Source organism: Candoia aspera, chromosome 1, assembly GCF_035149785.1.
Source record: "Candoia aspera isolate rCanAsp1 chromosome 1, rCanAsp1.hap2, whole genome shotgun sequence".
Classification (NCBI taxonomy): Eukaryota; Metazoa; Chordata; class Lepidosauria; order Squamata; family Boidae; genus Candoia; species Candoia aspera.
The window spans coordinates 96,163,365-96,189,942 of record NC_086153.1 but is presented as its reverse complement, the minus strand read 5'-3'; the positions used below and the strand labels follow the sequence as shown (position 1 = coordinate 96,189,942).

The 26,578-nt window shown below is 41.6% G+C and overlaps 1 protein-coding gene across 4 annotated transcripts in view; it reads right to left on the bottom strand.

Moving 5' to 3' along the window:
• The window catches only part of PTPRK (protein tyrosine phosphatase receptor type K), a 419,912-nt gene that overhangs the window by 66,494 nt on the left and 326,840 nt on the right, over positions 1–26,578 (bottom strand). For all 4 annotated transcript variants that reach the window (XM_063310171.1, XM_063310189.1, XM_063310180.1 and 1 more), the window contains exons 11-13: positions 22,977–23,082; positions 9,187–9,460; positions 5,922–5,958 (exon numbers count right to left, since the gene is read on the bottom strand). In XM_063310171.1, the coding sequence (XP_063166241.1) occupies positions 5,922–5,958; positions 9,187–9,460; positions 22,977–23,082 (417 nt within the window). The remainder of the gene's footprint in view (positions 1–5,921; positions 5,959–9,186; positions 9,461–22,976; positions 23,083–26,578) is intronic.

Below are 26,578 nucleotides of genomic sequence, written 5' to 3'. Positions count from 1 at the left end.
TGGAAACAAATCTTGTTACTTATTCATTTTTGGCAAACAATTCCCACTATGAAGCTGAAAAACAAATCCACAAAGAATGTATTACTGGTTTCAAGGAGATTCTGTTTGAATAAAAACAAATCCACAAAGAATGTATTACTGTTGGGAAATATACGAGAAGGCATGTCACAACATACATAAAAGTATGCATTAATATTTTATATCCTATGGGAAAACAGACACCAGTCTTCAAAGATGTTTAACCACACTGAAGTTGGGAATTGTGTACATCATGAACAAATTTCTAATAGAATTCTTCACCAGAATTCTGTAATACCCTTTTCCCATTGCTGTGATGATATTTTTATTGGGATGCATCTAGATATGGAATACCATATGGTTGCAAGCTAACCTCTCCTCATACAGATACTGTTCTGTTGATAATTTTAGTTGCCTTTTTCTGCTTTTTCCTTTTTGAAGTTCATTGCCAAAAAAAGTAGACAGTATCCCAGATATGTTCACACCATAGAGGTGTGTATTGGCAGTTTTACCTTACTTCTTTTCCTGATTTGCTTTTGCTTTTTTCACAGCAGCTGCACACTTGGCATTACAATGGCTGTTTTCAGTCCTCTTGTACGGAGCTCTCTCCTGTTAGGTTTTTTTGTGAAAAGAACTACTTTCTTGCACCTGAGTTCTTTAAGGACTTTCAGATGGATACTGGCTTGACTCACAAATTTGACTGCTTTCAACTTGTCACTAAGACATCCAGGAATTCATTTTTTCCTCACTATTTGTCTTAGTCTCCCTTCCTGAACATATTAATTCTGGAGATTCTGGAGGCTTCATCCAAGGCTTTGTGGGCCACGTGCAGACTTAGAGTTGTAGGTTATAGCACTTTACTCTCTCCTTGTGCAAATCTGTGGGTGGTGGGTAGTTTGTTTTGTTCTCTGTATCTGGGAAAATTAAAAGAAGTTTTCTTTCCTCTAATAGATACCTAGACGTGGTGATACATTTCCTGGCTTTCTTCACATATTACATATAATGTTGATTGTGATTTTAAGTAACTACTAAGATGGAGATATCTGAACTTCTTTATTTCAGATCCAAGCAAAATCAATGACAGTTGTTTCATTAAGTAAAAGCAAAGCTGAAGTATTTGAGTCATACTTAAAATGAACTAATAAAGCAGTTGGGGAGTTTACTTTAAAACACTTATCAAGTCCCCAGAGGCCAAAAAATATTGTTCATGCAGAAATCTCTACAGCCCTTCAACATCAGAAGTCTAAAAAACCTGGATTTTGAAAGATGTTTTTGATATGGGAGGTCTATTATAATCTTTTGTCTTCACCCTCCATACCAATCCCTGAGAAGCTAAAGAACTTTGCTAATCCTGGAGTGGCATAGTTAATTCTCTCTCATTAACACGAGTGGAAAGGAACCAGTTTAAGAAAGGAAAGAGAGTGTGTGTGTGTGTGTGCGCGCGCGCATGTGTATGTGTTGGAGGGAATCTAATTCTGTTCTGATACCCAGCAGACCCAAGGATTGCTCTGTATGTGACAACGTTTGGCTGATGGACAGACTTGTTAAATTAAAGAAGGGAAAAAAGATGCTTGCAGAGTTAGGGATAGTTGCCAAGTAGTTTGCAAAGGGATTTCAGGTCCTTGCACTTTATTGCTTGGTATTATGTGATGTGCTTATCAGAATAATTTGATTTTGTATTTTCCACTCTGGGCAATGCTTGAAGCCTCTAAAGGCATTAAATAATTTAAAATCGGCTGTCAGGTGTTCATACAAAGGGACCTTGAATTATCAAAAGTAGCAAAGAATCAGCAATAGCTACTTGTTCCTACACCACCACTATTAGAAATAAATGCATGCCATGCTGAGCTGCAACATACTGCAGCAACAACTAATTCAGGAACCAGAGCTTCTGACTGAATGAAAAGTTTGGTAGATCTGTAGGACAGTGATGTTACTTAACTGAGGATGTTCCCAGCACCAACCTGCACTTCTGAATTACAGAATCTTATACCAATGTGCCCAATTAGAAAGACATTCATAAGAAAATACATTTTATTTCATTATTATTGTGGCTCTTCTGCCCTTCCTACTATATCCATGATATGGTAGACTGGTAAACTTGCAAGCAAAATGGATGGCCATATAAATTAAAACAAGCAAACAAACAAACAATCATCAGCCCAAGGTTTTTGGATATCCATAGTCTTAACTACTCATCAGATAAGATTTGGGGTGGGGGTTATATGGGAGAGCATAAATGCAGAAAGAAAGTAAGCAGAGATGTTTCAGCCGTGTTGTAAGGACTTAGGATCTGGGAATATTTTGGTTCCAACCCCCTATTAGCAACAGTCCACAGAGGGCAGTCTTAGAATAGTTGACAAAATCATACAAACCAAATGGGTTAGACTAGAACTTTGAAATTATGTTAAATTGAAAAATGAAAGAAGATACCATTCACTTGTACACATAACTGATAGTTCTTAAAGCATTTATTTCAGCAGTCTTTCTTAGCCTGTTAATAAAAGTAGAAAGACTAAAACTAGAAAATAACTTTTTGTCTTAATATTTGATTATATTCACAGAACATATTTACCTCAAGATGTGACAAGTATAGTATGATCAGTTACAGTGTTTTTCATTCTTTACTCTCTCAGCTCCTACTATGCTATCTCATCAGAGTGAAATGGGACTGATGATCTTGTGAGGGATTAACAAAGAATTCTAGGAGTGTACACCAATAGGGGTGTCAGCCCTAATAGATGGACCAGGATAGAAAATCAACTCCACAGGAAGGCTAAAGCTACTTTTATTGAGATTGGCTATAACAACAGAATCTTACAGGTCTGATTAAGCTGTTCCTCCTCTTCTTTCTTATAGTCCAGTGAATTAGGAAGGTGTCTGCCTGGGTCACTTCCAAATGTTATCTGGCTGTTCTGGACTTAAAAAATGCATCAGCCCCTTTTGTCTGGTCAACAGCTCCTCCATATCTCCATCAAGGTCATCTTCCTTACTATCTAGAAGGGGTCTCTCAAGGCATGAACGTCATCCAGCTGCCCAGCTAAAGCAAGCAGCTACCTATATTGGGCAATAGCGATATACAGTACATGATGTTGGAAGCAGATGATCATTTTAGTAACAACAGCAAAGGCATTGTGGAAGAAGGCAATAGAGTAAACCATTCCCATAAACCATTCCTTAGGTCAGATGGCACTCAATTTGTTATTAGAGGAAGAACTCAAGATGTTTTGGAGTACTAATACTGTTTATGATGCAGCTAGATTAAAGCCTTCAGAACATCCAGTTGCCGAAGTTGCCATGCAGGAAAAGAAAATCCAAAGTTGCAAAGGCAGAATTACAGTGGGAACATGGAACGTAAAAAGCGTGAATATTGGAAAGCTGAACACTGTGAAAGACAAAATGAAATTACTATGAATTGACATACAATATTAGACATCAATGCATTGGGATTGGACACTTTCAGTCAAAATGTAACTAGTTACTAGTCAGGACACACCCACCCAACGAAGGACCAACATTGCTTTCACAGTCAGGAAGGATACAGAAAGGACAGTATTTTTGTACAATGTAGTCGATGACCAAACAAATGTTAATTAAATTTCACAGACAACCCTTTAATATGACAGTTGTTCCAAGCTTATGCTTCAGACACTGCTGCAGAGGAAGAAAAGATTGATGAGTTTTATGGTCAAGTTCAATATGAAACTGACAGAACAGGCAATCAAGATGTGCTGCTTGTGGTTGGAAACAGTAGGGAGGAAATGTAGAGTGCCCTTATGGCCTAGAAAACAGAAATGAAACAGGAGAATTACTTATTAATTTCTGCCCACCCAGTGGTTTCTTCATTGCTAACACTGTCTTCAAACAACCCAGACAATGTCTATATAAATGGTCAACACCAAATGGGAGTACATACAAACTAGCCTTAGAATCAATGATGAAGATAGTTGATCCTACAAGGCAGAAGCTATCCACAACTATCAACAATAAAGGAACCAGCAGTCTAGACATACGCTACAGTAGCCACAAACACCTTGGAAAAGGAATTCAAATACCATGATAAGTCTGTACCTACAAAGATCAGAATTATGCAGGCAATAGTTTTCCCTGTAGCACTTTATGGAAGTGAAAGTTGAGCACTGAAGAAGCAGGATGGAAAAACTATTGATGCTTTTAAACTCTGATGGTGGAGAAGGTTGAGAATACCATGGATAGCCAAGAAAGCAAAGAAATAGAGAACAAATCAATCCAGAGTTCTCATTCCAGGCATAAATGATCAAGCTCAAATGATCATATTTTTGACACATAATATGAAGATCTAGTCTACAATGTGGAAAAGGTGGAATGAAAGAGAAGAACATGGGTGGATTCAATTATAGAAGCTCTGAGTACATCATTAGAAAGCCTCATGGGCAGTTGGCAACAGATCATCCTGGAAAAGGTCTATCTATGTGGTTGCTAACAGTCAACACAAACTTGATGGCACTTCACATAATCAAATCATTCATTAGTCTGCTTGAATTTAATTTGATCTAATGAATTTAAGGCTACATCTGCATCTTACGTTATCCCATGGTAAGTAAATAGTATAGAAACACTGCACCAACTGCCTTTCCTGAGCATCACAGTTATAAAACCTCTCTGTGCTTCAAGAATAAGCATCTCATATGACTGCTACTTCTAGCTTAATCTAAAACATAGCACAAAGTCTTACTACGGTTAATGCAACCCAAAACAGTGGATGCATAAGACACTCACCTTGAAACAAACCATGGATGAGTTTAGCTACCTTATTGTGTAAAGGAGTAGATACAGTTACCACAACCATGCATACACACACATAGGGAAAACACTGGGAGCAGTTTCAGGCATGCAGGCCTGAAAAAAGATTAACTATCTGAAAAGAAGTGCTTCATATATGGACCCACACTTTCAAACATACAGCTCTATTCTGTAGTAAGGATGGTAAATTCATGGCAAGAGACTGTCAGAGAAAGATGCAAGATTTAAAAATTACACTGGTAGCCAATGATGTATTTTTCATCTTTAAGAGAAAAAAAATTCTAGCACTATTTATTATAAATCTCCATGATCTTTAGCTTTTCATTCTCTAAGTTTAAGAAGGGATATACAGTACCACCATTTCCAATTTCAACAAGTCAGGACTTAAGTTTTTTTAGGACACAACTAACATTAGAGAGAAACATTATAAACTAGCATGTTATACCACAATTAGTGTTGTGCAGCCTTACAAATTCGTACTTTTTACTTTACAAGTAGCTTTTACCTTCTCCATTTCTCTGGTTTATCACAAGAACTTGAACTTACCTACCCACAAGTGAGTGAAATAAGCTTTCCTTTAAAAAACAACAACAACTGAAGCACATCTACATGCATACAATCCTTCTGTGAACTCTGCCTCTTACACAGTCTGGCCCACTTTCATAAAAGAGACAAAGCTCCCTCTGTCTACATCAAAAGACAACTAGAAACTTCCTGCTCCAATCTACCTACAAGATAGGTTTCTCAACCAAAAGCAGAGTGCTTGCTGGAATTAAACTTCTTCCCAATAAAAGTTAATAATCAGGGCTCTGAGCAACTTGTTCTTTGGAATAGCTATTTCCAGTCATGGTTGCCACAAGAAAAGTCTGACACTTTTTAAGTAATTAATGCTGCTGCTGCTGCTGCTGCATTTTCACCTACAAGCAAAACTTTCTACTGAGCCAGCACTAAAGTAACCTCATCTTCTGGGACATTACCCCAGTCAGCATGGCACAACATCAAGCACAGCCCAAATATTTTACAGGAAGTATAACAGAACTTAAAATGTAAACTCTCAGCACAAACTTAGCACAAAATCAAAATATCAAAGCCCTCTTGTTCAAGAGGGTAAAATCTCTTACCTTTAGTAGCAATTCGAACACACTGAGTTTTAGTCTCCTGTTTAAAAAAATTAAGAAAAATACATTTAGTGCAATCTTATTAGGTCCACCAGCATATCATCTTGGCAAATTCTAAAACAGTACTTTGACTCATGCTGCCATTGTTACATGCTACAAATTATCATTTAGAGAATGAAGACGACATGAATAGTAAATTTTAAACTGAAATGCAGAGGCAAAATGAGATTGCATCAATGTGTCGTTATATTTTTCCAAGAAGTACTACTGGATCTTCCAAGATTGCTGGCGTATTCAGGAAATAGATTCCAGGTGAGCAAATGGGCATCTGGCTATTCTCTGAACATATTGATTCTAGCTGAATGCATAATCTCAGCAGCAAGAAACTCCCACAATCTTCTTAATCACTAAAGAATGGAAGATGGGTAGGAGAAGGTCAACTTTTTAAACTAACCCAAGTCTTAGCCCTTTCTTTCTTTCTTTCTTTCTTTCTTTCTTTCTTTCTTTCTTTCTTTCTTTCTTTTCTTTTGGTGCCTTCGAGTCATTTTGACTCCTGGTGACAGTCTAGATGAGTCCCTGCAGTTTTATTGGCAAGATTTTCAGAAGTGGTTTTCCATTGCCTCCTTCCTAGGGCTGAGAGAAAGTGACTGGCCCAAGGTCACCCAGCTGGCTTCATGCCTAAAGCGGCACTAGAACTCAGTCTCCTGGTTTCTAGCCTGATGCCTTAACCACTAGACCAAACTGGCTCTCCTTAGCTGTATGATTTGAGTATCATCCTGTTGATCTAACAATGCAGCAAAATGCAGGCCAAATAAATAGGAAAGTAGATACTTGTGATACAACTGATTGGGTTTAATGTATGAAACCAAATGCTCTATCCAATTTTACATCCCCACCAAATCTGGAAGAAAGTTCCTTATGTTCATACCTCCATTCCCACCTAGAAATAAGCTGGTCTGTAATCCAAGTTTAAAGTTACAGAAAAGGAGTGTCACATACCATCTAGAAAGGAATTTGCAAAGTATTTCTTTTCTAAAGCCCAAGTTCAGAGATAAAAAACCTGCTTGTACTCAGAGGATTCTAAGCTTAATTCCTGCCATCCCCATATAAGACTGGGAGGAAATCATGCCAGAATCCCAGAGTCAGCCACACTCAGAAACCAACTTCACAATTCTACTAAACCAAACCGTGGTTTCCTTGGTTTGGCTTAGCATTCTGTGAGAACCCAGCCAACTGTACTTTATTCAAAAAACCATGGTTAAACATGCCATTGTTCAGTGTAAATATGAACCCAGTCAATATTGATAATGCTAATCTGATTATTATTAGGCATCTTTCTATATACCTGTATTTTAATCAATCAATCAATTAATTAATTGATTAATTTCTATAGCTGCCCATCTCAACAAGTGACTCAGGGTGGCTGTATGTTTCTATACTGATGCCAATTTAGTCTCCAAAATTTTATGTGAAGTCTTCTGTCTTCCATTCCATCTGCAAATCCATCTCTCAATTGAATTTACCAGTTAATTTGATCTTGTATCTCTCCCTCTATGAGAATACAACACCACTTTTATGGTCATTAATTTAAGCACACACTAGCTTCAGGAAAATTCTCCAGTTCCACAAGCCATTGTAGGATGGTTTTAAACACGGTGCCATTTCCCCATCTTGCCACAATATTCAGCTAATTTTTATAATTACAACATTAGGCAAGAATTCATTCTAGAGGTTTGATGGTAAAATCACTGAAGCTGCAACATCCTTATTATTAACTGCAGCCAAAATGCAAATGACAGGGTAGGAAAATCAGTTTTTCTAAAGCAGATTAATTATTCTGAAGACTACCAATTTAATAGCAAACCCTCCCTTGCCCCCCTCGTCTTTTCCCAACCATCTGCTACTGGGACATCATAAGTAGGAGACTGAGATTTTATACAAGGCCATACTTAATTTTGAAACTGAAGTCTTAAATATCTCAGCTACTGTCCCACCCAAATGCTGTTTCCCCCTCTTCTTGTTTCATATTTTGGTTTATGGGAGCAAATGGTTCAGTGGCAGCAGCATGGGGGTTATCAAGTCATATTGCTTTTCACACCTACAACTGCCAGCAGTACTTAACTTCCTGTTGCTTTGTTCTCTATCAATATACATACTGAAATAGAAGCACTGTTCAGTGGCACCAAAATCTCAAACAGTGAAGAAATTGCAGTAGCAATCTGTGTCATACCTTCAGTACCCACACAGCAGTGAAGTAATTTCTAACTTGTACACTGACTTTTTTCACAAACAAGTAGTGGATATAGGTGATATTTCAAATAAATGGCTTTTAAAATTTTATTATTTTTGTTTGAAGTATGGGGTGAAAGCTATGAAAACTTGGTAATTTTGTATTAGCCTGCCAAGCAACCTAACTTTTGTTTTTCCAAAAGCAACTTAATATTTTGACCTGTTTTGGCTGTAAAACAGAGAGGAGGAGGATTACTTGTTATGAAAACACAAAACCATAGCATGGCTGAAATGATCTTACTGAAACTACTACTCTAAATATTTTTGGACAGAAAATTTGCTATGAAAAAAACAGCATGTGGAATATGTATGGTACAGAACCATTTTGTTTCAAAAAGAAAGCCAGACTAAGGACTAAGACCTGAGAACAAAAATTCACACTAATCAAGATTATCATTAGAATGATTGAGGATGAGACATCATGCTTCTGCTGACAGATTTGGGATACTACTAAGGCAAAGTTGTCAATTTAAATTCCCCCCCTCCATATGGATATCTGACTTTTTTTCCACATGAGGCACTAGACTGTATGGGACTATACCAAGACATGAATCCAAATGATGTTGAAATCTAGACATTTCCACAGTTTTTTTTAAAGAATTCTTTTAAGCTTTGTTGCAGCTCTTCAATCATACTGAAGCTTTTCTTTTATTGTCATTAGCTCTCATGAATTAAATTTTCAAGGAAAGTGGCATAAAAACATAGCATTGTTTTTTAACCTATAACAAATATCCTTGCTGCTCAAGAAAAACTTTTGAAGCCAAGTTGTTTACCACACATGGCAGCTATGAGAGAGAAAAAGAGTCAAAATCCCAATGCTGTACTTGGGACCTCTCTCTGGATCATAGCCTTGGTCTGACAGTACAGGAAAAACAACTGATTTAGAGTCAGGCTGGTGAAAAGTGAATGAATGAATGAATGGATGGATGGATGAATCAACGAACAAACAAACAAACAAGAAAAACCAGTATGTACTTACCTTCTCAACACTGCTCATGGCTTGAAAATAGATGTTATACCCTTTCCGAGGCACCAAAGGTGGGTTCCAGAAGCCTTGATAAGTTCTATTGTCACCAACTGTGAAAGGTGCTGCTTCTGGAAGATTGCCAGGGGACAATTCTGCAGCAAAATAATATGGTGAGCCACTGCTCAGAGCATTTTGATATGTGACTGGAATCTGGTAGCAATCCATTGCACCAGTTTCTCGTTTGGTTCGATGAGGATGCAGCTCTTCCACGACAATCTGATAGGCGCTGTTCAAGACCAAGAGAGGAAGAATGCCAGAATGAGTGAGTACATATAGCCATCATGCAGCACGCTCAGTTTAAAAAGCTGAGATAAAGAGATGGCAAAATTGGAACCATTGCTGTTGAGGCATCTCAACATGAGGACTTTGCATCAGTTCAGAACCAGATCTGTATCCATGCAATTGCATGGTCAGCTGAGAGTGGATACTTGAGCAAAGGGAGGCAAATCAAGTCCCTGTCCTCATTGTGCTCCCTGGGACCTGCCATAATTGCTCTGAAGAGATCAGAGCATCCTTTCCCCCCCCCCCCCCATAATCAATCATGAGTCAAAAGAAACACAGTGGAGGTTCATGGTCATCAGAGTCCTGGAAGGAGAAAGCACATAAACAGAATAGAACTGGAGTAAAACTAGTATTTTCTTTATAATTCTGAGACTCAGCTAAGTTATGGCAGTCAGTTCTCCCCATGGTGGGAATTCTTGCCTCTCTCCATTTCTCAGTTTTCTAACCATTACAACCCCCTCAACCAAAAGCTTGAGTATCCTGTGGCTAGTGCCTGACTGTAGATGCTGTTTAAAATGTACTTCCCCTTTCTTTTGATTCCAGCCATTGCAGAAAAATGGAACCATGTTATCGTTCTTGGGTAAAAAGTTGCAAATATCAAGTATTTCACTGACATTTTACAAGAGGCTTTTTAATGCAGGAGGAAAAGCAACTTTAAATCCAGAAAGCTTTCCTTCATGTTAACCACCCAGATTTCTCGGCAAATGTTCACACAGATAAAATGAAATAAGAACATTGGGGGGGTGGTACTAGCAATTTATTTTATTTCCTGTTTGTGTGGAGTGGGTGTAAGAGGGTTTTTGTTTCCTTAGGTTTGGCACTAGCTAAAGATGGTTCACTGACTGCATTTCTTTTTTTTTGCTTTCTTCTGCTGGTCAGCAGGAGACTAGGTACCACCTGGCCTGCAGTGTTCCCTGCCTGTTCTCAGCTTTTCAAGGTCAGCAAAATTGAAGATGACTACAGGTCAACTTCAAACTGCTATGGAGGGACTGGAGAGTGGAAATATCCCAAGAATACGGAGAGTTAAAAGCTCAACATATCTGGTAAGCACCGGATTGGGCTTCAAGGAAACCCTTTCAACTTTAAAGGCTTTGGCATTTTAGCAGTCCAAGACTAGATTTCACATTACACAGAGTAATTTGTAATAGATTAAGCATTCTGCTTGATAATTTGCAGCATTTAAAGTTAGCATTTCGCTTTGAAATGTTAATACAGAAAGCTCAGTTTCAGGGCTCAACAGGGCAGCCTCTAAGCCATGCCTGAAGCACCAAATTGCACTTGTCATGTTATTCCAAGACAAAGCATGTTGACAGGCATCTCTGCCTTTTGACCTTGATAGGGCATCTTGTTTGACTCACAGCTATGCAGATCTAAAATATAAGCGACATCTTGTAATACAAGCACAGATGGAGAGAAATCTGTCCACTCTCTCCAAATAGTCGGCTGCTTTCCCCATAGTTGCTACTGACAAACTCAACAAATTGTTGGACAGATGGCATTCGGCCTATTTAATAATAATTTAAAAACCCACACCAATATTTATTTATTTATTTATTTATTTATTTGAGCCTAAACTTGCCGATAGCCTCCTCTCAAAGACAGCACTCATTCATTCCTAATAAAACGCTCGTTTCAGTAGAGATCGTAATTATGATTCTTTTCTGTGCAGAAGAAAGAGGCAAACAACTGAAACGGCACAACCAGTTGAAATGCAGCATTCCGATGTTCTGACAGACAGTGCCATAAATCGCAAAGCTGAATTTAAAACTCTCATTTTAAAATCGGAATAACAACGTAAATTATTTCAGAATCTCTCTCCCAGCCTTCTGACAAAATGAAATACAATAAAATAAAAAGTGATCACTTACAATTAGGATACTCAACCCAGTACAGGAATTTTTCAAGCAAAGAGGCAACATATATATAGAACTACCACTGGAAGAAGCAATAATCTGAACTGGTTCTTGCTCTGTATCCTATAGTCCTAAATCATCTGCCAACTGCAAATGTAAGACTACTGATCCCTTAAACATGGGTAGAGGAAAAGGTCCTCTGAGATGAAACGGCAAGCCTTTCTGCCCTACTTTCATTATCTTTGCTCACTTCAACTATCTCAAGATTGACAGCTATTCCGAGACAAAGAATTACAGGGAGTCCTTGCTTAACAACCATTGATTTAGTGACAGTTCGGACTTATGAAGGTGCTGGAAAATACCTTATGACCAGTCCTCACACTTATGACCATCTCAGCATCCCCATGGTCATGTGATCATGATTTGGGTGCTTGGCAACCGGTTTACATTTATGACCATCACAGCATCCCATGGTCATGTGATTGCCATTTTTGACCTTCCTGGCTGGCTTCTGGCAAGCAAAACCAATGGGGAATCATGTGATTTGCTTAACAACCACATGGCCTGCTTAATGCCCATGGTGATTCGCTCAATGACTGCCATGAAAAAGGTTGTAAAATCGGGTTGGATTTGCTTAATGACTGCTTCACTTAGCAACCAAAATTCCAGTCCCAATTGTGGTCGTTAAGCGAGGACTACCTGTAACCTCGATGCCAACACCTTCATCTAAGCATGCATACAATGGCTAGGAACGTGTAGGCAGGCAAGGGAGACAAATCCAGATCTGCCCAGGTTGGACAAAAGGGAAGCTTCTCAACCATCACCTCCAGGCAAAGGAAAAGTAGGTGGTTTAAAACCCAAGCCTTGAAGGGGGAAGGAGAGTAGGGACTTTACCATCTCCCATAAACTGTAAAAAGAAAGCTTGGATGTTCAAGGGAAGCAAAGTGTGAGTCAAGGTAACAGTGAATCAGGAAGGGACTTCTGATTTCAGGAACTGCTTTTTGGGTAACAAAGTTCAGCTAGAACTCTCTCTCAGGATTTTAGGTTTTATTTTAATGAGGGTCACTTGTTAAATGTTTTAACGTCCCTGAGATTTTAGAATTCCTGCTTATTGGCTATAGTTTCATGTTCTCTGCACATGCTCAGCAATTTGTATAGTTATTCTCTTTTTATGAATTTTGGAACCTCTTTAGTTCTGAGTGCTTCCAAACCAGAACAACTCAGGAAACCATCACCTGGTCTTCTCCAGTCTTATTTCTCCTCTGAACTGTTTTCTGGGAGATTATTTTTAATACACTGCTTGTAATTTTAGCAGTGCTATAGGAGTAATTTCTCCAACAGTCATTGTTCTCACAAGAGGCTGTTTAAAGTGGAGAGGAAAGTTGTACATCTTTTTCTTTTCTTATTTTTAATAAAACTTAATTTACAAATAAAACTTGTTATATTGTTTTGGCTCCTAAGAGAGTGGGGGTGGTTTTCCCCAGTACAATCCTCAAGGTCACACTATAGTTACAGGAGGGAGCACAATAGATTTTAATTTACTTTCATAATTCATGTATTCCTTGATTTGCCAGAAGAGGCTGTGTATTACTTTACGTTCTACCCTCTGATGCTGAGGAGGGTATTCCCTGTTGAGATAGGTTGTGGCAGCAAAAATACTGCAAAGCCACTGTGCCAAGGCAGGAAGGCAGGCCATAATGAGTACAACTCAGAGGATTTCTGGGAAAATGTGGTAGATACTCCTCATCTTTCATCCTATAGGTCCATCCCTGGCCATTATGATCACAAAGTAATGCAAACTATATTTTTCTTCCCTTCATTAACTATAATTCAACTATCCAGACCTGGCTTGTAATCAAAATTTCAAGCTGGCTTCCAAACCCTGTTGTGTCATTATTCTTACGTTCCCATGGGGCTGTCTCCAAAATATTGGGAGTCTGATTGATAGGGATTCAATCCTTCACAAGGCCTTGTTCAAGGTAACTGGGCTCATGAGATGGTTATTTTAATTGTTGTCTAATTGGTTTTTATCTTGGCTGATGTTATGCATTTTATTTTGTTGTTGCTTTTGTTTTTAACAGCCATTAGCCTCCCAGAGTCACCATGGTGGTATGGGTGGCCATATAAACTGCCTAAATAAATAAATATTTGGTCACATGGCTGTGTTTACATTTCCTGCAGGGAAAGAGTTTTAAAAAGAACAGACACAAATACACATGCTGTTATCAGACCCTTTATCTGTGACCTAGAAAATCAAGGGACATTCTGTTATCTACATAACTGTATAACCTTCATGGAATAAGGAACAATAATTACACCATCCACGACCAACTCATTGGACATTGGATAACCAAGTTTTGATGCATCTGTGAGAAATCCACTGATGAAAAGGTGAGGGCTGGGGTGTGACTCAGTGAAAACTGAATAGATAACAACTGTTAAATCTGAAAACACACACACAAATAACTGGAATCCCTATCTAAACTGGCAGAACATAATGCAGGATGACTGTAAGCATGAGCCCCACCTGCAATACGGAGATAATAAAACCAGATTAGAGTTGCTGTCCCCATTTTCTCAGTTACATTCCTATCTACATTATCTGACTATTAATAGCAAATTATATCACAGGCTCAGGCCATGCTATTTATCAAAAGAATGTCAAGTAATCAATTAAAATGCTCTTAATCGAGACTGGATGTGATTATAGTTGTAAGGAAAAGTAACTATGACCTTTCAGGGTTGATGAGCCAGAAGCACATCCATATCACTTCAATATTCAATTCATATATGGTTTATTTTGTCTGGGTAAAATCTACTCAAGTAGCAAAAAGCAAAGTGAGTGTGATAGGGGACTGAAAACCAGCCTGGGCAAATGGTGATAAGCAAAGTGGAAATCTTTATTCTGTGAATGACTATGTTCAGGAGCTTTTCAATGAAAAGATGTAGAATTGTATGCACTTCCATTGTTACCGTTAAGAATCTAGCACTACTAAGTTACAAAGTTTCATATAAAAAGCTTGACTACTCTATTGGGAACACAGGCAACTTATCTTAGACTTTACAGACACAGTTGCTCTTATTTTTCTGAGTAGCCAATGCAACACAACCAACAGGGCTTTTGCTCTCCAAAGTACCAAGAGATCAGTAAACTTGTCAATATCAACATCTGGCCTGTTTAGAATAATCAAAACTGGGGGAATGGAACCACAGTGCAGTGGTCATATATAAGCAAAATGTCTTGGAGGGGGGATAGGCTCGATAAGGTTTTATTTATTACCTACTTTATAGTTTAACTTGAAGCTAATATCTCATTCAGAGACAGAGCTAAGGAAAAATCAATTTATGTCTAGGAAGGGAGGGTGCAAGGTGTCAGCAAGGGGGGAGGCAAATGACAAAATACTTGGGTGTAAGTATGTAAGTTGTGTCATGGTATCATAAAGCACTTTTTTTTTTTTCATTCTGATACTGGGAGAAGGAAATTTTCTTCAGCATTCAGAATGAACACAAGAAGAACCAGACTATATAAATTAGTTCTGCCCCAGTATCTGTACAGATGGAGATTCAGATCTTTGGGTTTAATGCAAAGATCTGAGAGGTGCTTCTAACAGGAGTTTGTGGACTTCTCTTCATTAGATGAGTTCATTCATAGGATGGATAGGAAATTGTCAGGTATCTTTTCACTTGGATTCCTATACGAAGCAGGATGTTGGACTCAGTGGTATACATTGTTCCTTCCAAGTCTATGAACACACAGAAGAAATGAATGCATGAAAGTCTTAATATTTTTTTGCAGGAATAATTGGAATATTAAGAGTAGAATTTAAAGGAACAGCCTTTCTGACTTCTTTATGTATTCATAGTATGTTTGAGGCTTCCAATTTCAAAGCTATCGAAGTATAATTTTAACATGGGAGGGGGACACTTCACAAACTAAGCATCCAGGTACGTTTAGTGACCATGTGAGGATGCTATGACTTCAACTCTGTAAAAGTATAACACATGTTAAATGGTTCCTATAGAAAAAGAAAAGAAATATAGCACCAATGTCTGTGGCTGATTTGGTCATGAGAACACAGAGAAAATGGTTTGCTGTAGATTTGTACATCGTAGGTGACTTGCCTGCCTGGTGCAAAATGTTGTTAAAGTAACTGCTGGATAGGGCAGAGCTTAGGAGTGTCAATATGTAGATAGGTGCCAGAAGAAGGGATTTAGATTTTAAAGACACTGAGAAACTTTTGGGAACAAAAGTGACCCTGTAAAAGAGAGGTGTGTTCCATTTGAACTGAAATGGTACCAGGCTGCTGATGCAAACATTAGAAAGGTGGCAGAGCAGCTTTGAAATTGATCCCCGGGGGAAGCAGACCAGTGCTGGGCAGCATAGAGTTCTGAAAACTATAGATGATTCAGGAAATACTATAAAGGATAGGGCCAGTGTTGGAAAGGGCAGTCAGGAGACAAAAATATGATGACAAGACCAGGAAAAGCAGATTAATAGGGGCCCTGGTCTTCGGCTGCTGCTACTCAACACCAGGTCTGTTAACAACAAAGCCCCCCTCATATGTGACATGATCACTGAGGAGGGGGCAGACCTGGCATGTATTACTGAAACCTGGCTGGGCCCTGAAGTGGGGGTGCCCCTTTTGGAAATGTGCCTGGCTGGGTTTACGACATGGCACCAGCCGAGACACCAGGGCAGGGGTGGTGGGGTGGCAGTTGTCATCTGGGAGTCTCTGGTGGCCTTCAGGGGCCCCGCTCCACAAGTGGCTGGTTGTGAGACCCTGTTCTTCAAGTTGGATGCCCGAGAGCAGTTGGGAGTCTTGCTGCTGTACCAGCCTTCCTGCTGTGTGGCAACCTCCCTGCCTGAGCTGCTGGAGGCCATCTGGGGGTTGGCGGTGGAGTTTCCCAGACTTATGGTTCTGGGGTATTTCAACCTGCCATCCCTGGGCCATGCCTCGGAGGCGGCTTGGGAGTTCACGGCTACCATGGCAGCCATGGGCCTGACTCAGATTGTTCAGGACCCGACTCAAGATAGTTTCTTGTCTTGAGTCTTTTCTTGTCAGAGCAGTGGCAATGTGACCTGAGGGGAGATTTACAGCTATCCCCATTGTCATGGTCAGATCACACCCTGGTGGCCTTGATATTCTCTTATGCCACCCCCCTCTGCAGGGAGGCTGGACCCATTTGATTGGTCCACCTCTGGCGACTGATGGACCTGGTAGGGTTTCAGAAGGTGCTGGGGGTTATACCCGATGATCTGCTGCATGGTTCAGTGGAGGTCCTAGCCGCTGCCTGGAATAGAGAGGCGGCTGGAGCCTTGGACAGGATCGCGCCTGTGCGACCTCTCTTGCCTCATTGTACCCGATGCTCCTCGTGGTTTACGGAGGAGCTGAGGATTCTGAAGAGGATTAAGAGACGTCTAGAGCACCACTGGAGGAAGACAAAGACTGAATGTGACCGAACACTGGTTAGAGCCGCTATTAAGGCCTACCTGGTGCCGATAAGAGCAGCAAAGCGTCAATACTTCTCCACCTTATTGTGTCTGCAGAATGCTGCCCAACGGCCCTGTTTAAAATCACAGAATCCCTATTGGGGAAGGTGGGCGCAGTGACCCACCTACAGGGCCGTGTAGAGGAGTTTTCGGAGCATCTGCAAGACAAAATCGCTCAGATCCGCTCTATGTTAGATTCCAAGCATGAGGCATGGTCTGTGGAGATACCCAGGGACCGTACTTACCATGTTATCTGGGAACAATTTGATCCTGTTGGACCCGAGGAAGTGGACAGGATCCTCTGGACAGTAAATGCCACCACCTGTCATCTAGACCCATGTCCTTCCTGGCTGGTGAAAGCAGCCTGGGAGGTGACATGTGGCTGGGTCCAGGAGATGGTCAATACATCCTTGATGTTGGTACAACCCCTCCTCAAGAAACCATCGCTGGACCCTACTGTACTGGATAATTTTTGTCCAGTCTCCCACCTCCCCATTTTGGGGAAAGTAGTTGAGAAAGTGGTGGCATTACAGCCCCAGAGGGTTCTGGAGGAATGGATTATCTAGACCCCTTTCAGTCAAGTTTCAGGCCAGGATATGGGATGGAAATGGCACTGGTTGCACTTATGGATGATCTCTGGCAGGAGTGGGATGGGGGTAGTGCATCCATCCTTGCTCTTCTTGACCTCTCAGTGGCTTTTGATACCATCAACCATGGTATCCTTTTGGGGCGGCTCAGGGAGTGGGGGTGGGCGGCGTGGTTCTGTGCTGATTCACCTCCTTCCTCCAGGGCCGGTCCCAATCGGTGGTGATAGGGAGTGAGAGATCTGACCCTCAACCCCTCCTTTGTGGGGTGCCGCAGGGTTCGGTTCTCTCTCCTCTCCTATTCAAAATCTACATGAAACCGCTGGGTGAGATTGTCCGTCGCCATGGGATGAGGTATCATCAATATGCTGACAATACTCAATTGTATATCTCCATCCCAGGTGAGGTAAGTGATGCTGTGACTGCCCTCTCTCGGTGCCTGGGGGCTGTAGGGGCCTGGATGGGGAACAACAGGCTTCAGCTGAACCCTGGTAAGATGGAGTGGCTGTGGGTTAAGGGCTCTTCCATATCTGGGACTTTGTCATCTTTGGTTCTGGATGGGGTTGCACTGTGTCATGTTCACTGTTTCAATGTGCACTGTACATTGTAACGTTTCACATGCCATGGCACTGACGCGCGTTTCTATTTGGGAGGGAGCTGCTGTGAAACCTTGTACCAAGCTCTGTATCTATTGTTCATTTCAATGGAATGTGTTTGGGTTATGTGCTCTGTTCAAGGACTTTTCCCACAGACCATCAGAAGCCGTTAGGAGCACCTGGGATTGTGAGCTTGGGAAGATTCTACGGGGGGAGGGATCTCATTTGTACCAAGGGTTTTTAGTTTGCATTTGGCACGCTTTTATCATTCTCAGCTTTCTTTGTGATCCTGCATACTATTCTTTAATAAATCAGATATCTTTGCATTCCTGCTCATGAGTCTGAGAGTGTTTTAGAATAGGCATTCATTACACACTGCCCCAGACAGTCCTGGTGCGTAACTTGGGGGTCCTCATGGACTCACGGCTCCTGCTCGAAGAGCAGGGTGGCAGCCATGGCCAGAAGGGCCTTTGCACAGCTTCGTGTTGTGCACCAGTTACGCCTTTTCCTGGATCTGGAGGCCCTTTGGACAGTCACTCATGCCCTTGTTATCTCCCATATAGACTACTGCAATGTGCTCTACATGGGGCTACCCTTGAAGAGTATCCAGAAACTTCAGCTGGCCCAAAATGAGGCCGCACGGACTCTTTTTGGCGCCCCTAGAAGGGTGCACATAACACCTTTGCTACGCGAGCTGCATTGGGCACCAGTTTGCTTCTGGGTCCAATTCAAGGTGTTGGTTATCACCTATAAAGCCCTACATGGCATGGGTCTGGGTTACCTGAGGGACCGCCTCTACCCCACTTCATCAGCCTGTCCCACCTGATCATGCAGAGACGGCATGCTACGGACCCTGTTGATAAGAGAATTCCATCTGGCAGGGTCCAGGAGGTGGGCCTTCTCTGCAGTAGCATCCGCCCTTTGGAACAACTTGCCCCTGGAGGTGAGATTAGCCCCATCGCTCCTAGCCTTCCGGAGGAAGTTGAAGACCTGGCTTGGCCACTGGGCTTGGGGCAGGGAGGAGAATAGTCATACTTGGGGCTGGCTAGTACCTTGAAGTGCCCCTCCTACACAATGACTGAATGAGACCACAGCCATCTGGATTTTATTATATTTGGTAGCTCTGGGAAATTGTTTTATAGTGTGTTTTATATTGTAAACCACCCAGAGTCCCTCTGGTCAGAGGAGATGGGCGGTGACAAATCGGATAGATAGATAGATAGATAGATAGATAGATAGATAGATAGATAGATAGATAGATAGATAGATAGATAGATAGATAGATAGAAGGCTTGCATCAATGGCAACTGAAAAAGAACACCATGTACAGATATTTCTACACCAGGCTAAAAGTCTCCAAGCCAAGAAAAAGGAATTAGAGTGTTTGGTTTTGAATCAGCCTAAGCATAGATATAGTGAATGTAACAGAAGTCTGGAGGAATGGAGAGAATCTGGGTGATATGAACATTCCAGAATACAAACACTATAGAAAGGAGAGGAAAGGTGTTCCTTTTTACACCAAGAGTATAAATCAAAAAACAATAGAAGACCAGGTTTTTCCACAGAATCACTATGGATGGCATTATCCGGCCACAAATATAACTTAGGTCCAGGAATCAGAATGCTGAAGGTGATCTTGAGGTATTGAAAGAAATCTGAGACATACAAAGGAGAGGTCGGTACAATAATGGAGGATTAGAATTGCTTTCATATAGTCTGAGTACATTCATGCTTAGGCTATGACAAGACATCAAATGTATTAAATAACCTAATGATTAATTATTAGGTTATTAAATAACCTAAATAACCTGCCTTAGAATAATGGGTCTTTCAACTGACTAGGAAGGTTGCAACCCTGCATTTAACCCTAAATGGTGACTGTCACCTGGTCTGAGACAAATGTGTTGTGAAACCAAAAGGAAGTATTGATCATAATGCTATTCCAATAGAAGATAATATTTGTAGCTCAGGGTTGAACTGTAGGGTTCTTGGTGCTCTCTGAGCTTGGTTGTTTGCTTGCAGACGTTTCACTACCAGGCTCGGTAACATTGTCAGTGCAAGGGAGAGTGGAGTTTGCTGGCTGCTTATATATAGTAGCTTTCCCTGTCACGGGTTAATGAATGGACATGGCAGTCAGGAAACAAAAAGATGACGGCCTGAACACCTTGGTTGAGGTATGCTTTCTTCCTTCTATAGCTCCTTGATTAAAGTATTGTTTTTTTCCTGATTGTTTCTTTCCTGCTATATTGGTGCTATTTCCTGTTTATCTGGGGTATTGGTTCCTGGAGGGATGTGTCCCATACTGTTTTTCTCCTTAAACTGGGTGAATGGTCAACCAAACAGCAAATGCAGTTCAGTTTAATTATGTGTAAAGTTATGCACATTCAGGCAAAAACCCTTAACTTCATATACACACTAAGGAGATCAGAGCTGCTTGCAACTAATCAGGAAAATGATTTCAAGGTCATAGTGGATACCTTAGTGAAGCTGCTGATTCTATGTGAAAAATGGCAAATTTTCTGCAAATAACTTTTTGGAAAGGGGGTCGAAACTAAAAAAATTGCCAATTTTGTAATAACCTTATACAAACCTTATTCTAAGTCCATATTTAGAATACTGTGTACACTTCTGCTTGCTGCGTTTGAATAAGGATAGATTAGAGCTAGAAAAAATGCAGGAGGGCAACCAAAATAATGAGTAGTCTTGAACATCTGCTTTGTGAGAAAAGGCTAGAAAGTTTAGGACTCTTTATTTAAAAGAAGGTCACTGAGGGGAGCCATGATTAAAGAGTATGAAATGCGTGGCACAGAAAGGCACATAACACACTAGCCAGTGAACATCCAGGGAAGTTGACTGGAAGGAGATTTAGAATTTTTTTTTTCCATACAGCATACAATTAACTTATGGAATTCAGTTCCACATGGTATGGTGATAGCCACTAATTTGGATAACTTTAAAAGGGAATTGGATACGTTAGTGGAGGACGTGTCCTTCAAGAGCTGTTTGTCTGGAATGGAAGATTCAATGTAACCTCTAGGTTGGGAGCACCATCTCTCCAGATTCTAGCTGGAGAGGAACAATGGGTAGAGAGGGGTATGTCTCCAATTCCTCCTTGGGAGCAATCCAGAGTCATCTGGTTGGTCACTATGAGAAACAAAGTGCTGGACTCAACTGGGCCTTGTCCTGATCTAGCAGAACTATTCTTACGTTTTTATGTTAATTTAGAAAATATCAAAGGAGATGGTAAATTTGATCATGAGCATGGAACAATAAAACCAACAGAATATCCATAATAATTCATTAGGGATTTCCTGACACATTTATTTATAAATCTGAAGACACTGCTTAGCAGAAAGATTCAACTAGTATGTGTTGCTAATGATAAATAAATCATTTGCATCTGTGTGTCTGTGTCTGTGCGTATGCACACATATCTAATTTTTGAATAAATATTTATTGTTTACTGGCTGAGCTGAGGATCTCCAGCTTGGTAAAAAAAAGCTTCATATTTTATAATAAACACTGATTCACCCAGTCTCCCTTTGTATCTCAGATCTGCTGTTTGTCTTACAGCTTCAGGAGGCCCTTAAAAACTACAGATTATGATATAACACTTGGCAGGCAAGACACGATTCTGTCATGATTAGAACTGTGACTACTGCAGCATGTTGCATCTTAAGAAATGATTGACAGCACCTGCAATTTTGAATTGGATTATGAAACATCTGCTTCAAGGGCCATGTGCATGGAGCAGGCAAGAAAGACAAGGGAACATTTGTAAGGGCGAGCTGATTTCTAAAATGCACAATTTCTATTTAAATCAAGAATAGAAACAGTATGGGCATCATGAGACTGATTTAAGAATATCAGCTGAGGAGGCTTTGCTTCCATTCTGGATCCTAGAACTAAGATACATCAGGAAACCAAGAAAGGCAACAATGGCAATCAACATCTTTCCACATTTTTTCCACCTCATGTGACAAAAGGGCTATGCAGGAGAAGTGCTCTAAATTCTCCCCTCACATATTATCATACCTAGTCAGTCTCTTGGTTCTATCATTTCTGTTTTCATCTCACCTCCAATAAAGAATAAGGAAAACAGTCTGGATTTATTGAATAAGTAAGGCAAATCAGGGGGAGACCTTGCACCTTCTTCCAGTTTTTTTTTTTTTTACTGTTAAAGGAAGGCGTTAGAAGACACTTCTTTGTGTATATGGATGTACTTGACGTACGATTAAGGGTTCTGTCCAGATTATTCTGGAGAAAGTGATTAAGCTATTATTTCCTGTACACACCTATCCCACTATGAGTAGGCAATGCTGCAGCTCAATCTTGACGTTTTTGAACACCCCTGGCATCTAAGCTATATATTAATGCATGGCAAAAGTATATCCAGATTATATGGTCTCGTGCAACTCAATATTTTACCTGTTTATGCTGAAGTAAGGCCTGCTGTATTGGAATAAAGCCTTTTTAAATCCATAAGCACTAAAGGAGTTAACAAAGTGCAAGACAGTTACATCAAAGAGACTTCAGATCATTCATTCATTGAATTATTAAGGTCTTTTGAAGAAGGGATAAGTCGCACAATCTATATGGCCAATCATGTAAATCAGAAGTATGATTTCCTACTGATTTCCAGTAGGAAATTTTTAAAAATGCATTAAGCTCTAAGCTATAGGGGTAGTACACAAAGACAACAAAGCAAAACAAAAAAAAACATAAAAGCCACCCTGAAAACTGAAAAATATTCCATCCCATTTATGTGGTGTCATGATAATATCTCCTCGTACACTCTACATTATGGTTGCCAAGGGTGTGTGCGTTTGTGTATATGTGTGTTCACACAGCTCTCAAAAGATTGCCAACTGCCGATCCAATTTTTTTCCCCTCCATTTTTATTACATGAGGATCTTCATGTAATTGCTATTTTTACCTGATAGGAGCTCCTTTGGCTTGTGCTGGTCTCAGGAGTACAGTTATGGTTGTGGCTGTTTCATTGAGAGAGGCATCAATACCTTCATAGTCTGGTAACGTGGGAGCTGGGTCAAAAGAAAATTGACATCCTTGGTAAAAAATCCAGGTTTTTACCAGTTTTACACAGGACAAAAAACCCCCAACAACATTATTTGCTGACAACTTCGTATACCAGTGAAGCAAATTGCAAAATAAATCCAGTGATGTGTAGAATGGATTTAGGTTAAAAATATATTTCACGATAGCTCTGAAAAATTGTAATACTGATTAGGAATTTCAAGTTTTCTAAGCATACCACATACAAAATATTGACAATTCTTTGAATTATCTTCATCTTCTTCTTTTAAAGTTGTAAAGAGCCAATATGGTGTCACTGGATTTCTTTTATGATGCTTCATACAACCTGGATCTGTTGGAGAAAGGATATAGCTCCCCCCCACTCCACATTTCTTTATTCTATTTTTCCATCAGGGCAGTGAATACAATTATAACTTCTATAGCTACAATTATTTATTTATTTATTTATTTATTCATTCATTCAATTTATATAGCCGCCCATCTCAAACCAGTGACTATGGGTGGCTTAACAATAAAAAAAGCAATAAAACAATGTAAACAATACCAAAAAATTAAATATAAATATAAATACACCTGAGAGATCTTAAAAACCATTGGTGTCAGCACAACCATGAAACGGGGCCCTTCGCACACTTGGGGCCCCAGGCCCGGGCACAAAGCCAGGTTTTCAAGGTCTTCCGAAAAGCCAGAAGGGTTGGGGCCATCCTAATCTCAGGAGGGAGGATGTTCCAGAGGGTAGGCGCCACAGCAGAAAGGGCACGTCTCCAGGTCCCCACCAGCCGACATTCCTTGGCTGATGGCACCAGGAGCGTGCCTGCTGGACCAGATTGGATGGGTAGAAGAAACTGGAAAAAGACAGTCCCTCAGGTAACCTGGTCCCAAGCCATGAAGGGCTTTAAAGGCGACAACCAGCACCTTGAATGGAAACCAATGTAGCTCCCGAAGCAGAGGTGTTACATGTGCCGAGTAGCTGACACTATTACAACCCGGGAGGCTGCATTTTGTACCAGCTGAAGCTTCTGAATGCTCTTCAAGGGCAGCACCATGTAGAGTGCATTGCAATAGTCCAAATGGGAGGTCATGCGGGCATGAGTGACAGTGAGTAGTGCCTCCTAGTCCAGGAATGGGCACAACTGGTGCACAACCTGAAGGTGTGCAAAGGCCCTCCTAGCCATGGCTACCACCTGCTCTTCCAGCAGGAGCTGTGAGTCCAAAAGGACCCCCCAAACTGCGCACCGGGTCCATCTGGGGCAGTGCCACCCCATCCAGGACCAAAGATGGAAAAGCCTTGGTACTGGGAGGCCCAAACACCCAAAGCCCCTCAGTCTTGCTTGGGTTGAGCCGGAGCCCATTGAGCCCCATCCAGGCCCCTACAGTCTCCAGGCACTGAGATAGGACATCCATGGCATCACTCAGACAGTGTCATGATCGCCGGTGCGCTGTTGGCGACATCGCAACGGCTCGCATGACAAAGCACGGAGGCTTGCTAATGACTGGAGAGGGATGGGCGATAAAACAGGACAAAGACAGTAATGGGTCTAGGAGATCTACAAGCCCTCATCGCCCGGTAATTGGCAATTAACACCATTAGCGAGGAGAAGATCAGGGCGAAGATTGGAAGGGCGTGTCCGGACGCTTTCGAGGAATTCCGAAGCCTAATCACCCGGTAACGAGCCATTACGCCGCAGAAAGAAAGACGGAGCAATGCCCGAGGCGATTGGGGCTGGGCAACCTCTCACCTAGCAAGCATGGATGGCCGGTCACCCTGTGGGGCACACCTGGGGAATGTGGGGGTGGAGCGCTATTTGGCGCGAGGCTATTTAATTCAACTTTTGGCGCGCTTCTCTCACTCTCAGTTTTCTACTGGTGTGCACTCTATTCTGAATAAAAGCCAGAACATAACTTTGTTTATAGTCTGAGTCTTCTATTTAGCTTAGGCACTCCTCACAGACAGCCTGGAGAGGAGATATAAAGCTGGTTATCATCAGCATACTGATGATACCTCACCCCAAACTGTCAGATCACCTCACCCAGCAGCCTCATATAGATATTAAATAAAAGGAGCGAGAGAACTGAGCCCTGTGGCACCCCACACAGTAGGGGCCATGGACTGGACCTCTCCCCTCCTATGAACACCAACTGGAACCGACCCTGGAGGATGGAGGAGAACCAGCGCAGTGCTGCCCACCCCCAACTCCCGAAGCCAGTCCAGAAGGATACCACGGTCAATGGTATCAAAGGCTGCAGAGAGGTCAAGAAGAGTAAGGATGGTCGCACTGCCACCATCCCACTCCCACCAGAGGTCATACAAGAGTGCAGTCAATGCTGTGTCAGTCCCATATCCGAGCCTGAATCCTGACTGAAAGGGGTCCAGATAATCCGCTTCATCCAGAGCCCTTTGAAGCTGCTGTGTGACCACTTTCTCAACAACCTTCCCTAGAAAAGGGAGGTTGGAGACTAGACAGAAACTATCCAGACTAGTTGGGTTGAGCAATGGCCCCTTTGGGAGGGTGTGCCCCACCACCTCCTTAAGAGCCAGCGGGACCACCCCTCCCTCAAAGAGGAATTAACCACTGCCCAGACCCAATCACGTGCCCTCTCCCAAGCAGCCTTGATTAGCCAGGAGGGGCATGGATCTAACACAGAAGTGGCCGAACTAACAGCTACAAGAACCCTGTCCACTTCCTCAGGTTCAATGGGTTTGAACTCCTCCCAGATAAGCATGCAAGACTCAGACCCTGTAGCCCCCACTGGGCTTGCATAAAGGCTGGAATTCAACGTACAGTGGATGCAAGCGACTTTACCTGCCAGATGCTCAGCATATTCCTCACAACAGCCCTGAAGGTAGACCCCCGAATTACTCCCTCCAAGGAGAGTCCGGGTCACCCAAAACAGGGCTGCTGGGTGGCTATCTGCAGATACAATAAGAGCAGAGAAATAACATTTTGCTGCCCTTATTGCGATGAGGTAGGCTCTAATAGCAGCTCTAGCTCGTGTTTGATCGTGTTTGCTCCCTGTCTTCCACCAGCAGTGCTCGAGGCATCTCTTAACCCTCTTAAGCTTCCTCAGCTCTTCCCCGTATAGCATGGGGAGCTATGGGAGCCATGGGCACGGAGAAGCCGCTCAGGCACAATCCGATCCAAAGCAGTGGCTGCTCTCTCATTCCATGCAGCCACCAAGGCTCTGGTCAGACTGTGCAGCAGACTTCCCGGAACAACCCAAGCTTCCTCTGAAACCCAACTGGGTCCATCAGTCTCCTGGGGCAGGCCGATCTAATAGGCCCAGCCTCCCTGCAGAGGGGGGTGATGCCAGAGAATTGGAGGCTCACCAGGAAGTGATCTGACCATTACAGGGGAGAAACCAATACCTTCCCCTATTTCAGAACACTCTGCCACTGCTACGAAAGAAAATCCAGGTCAGATGACTGACCACTATTATGCATCGGGCCTTGGATGACTTGGGATTGGCCCAAGTCTGTCATGG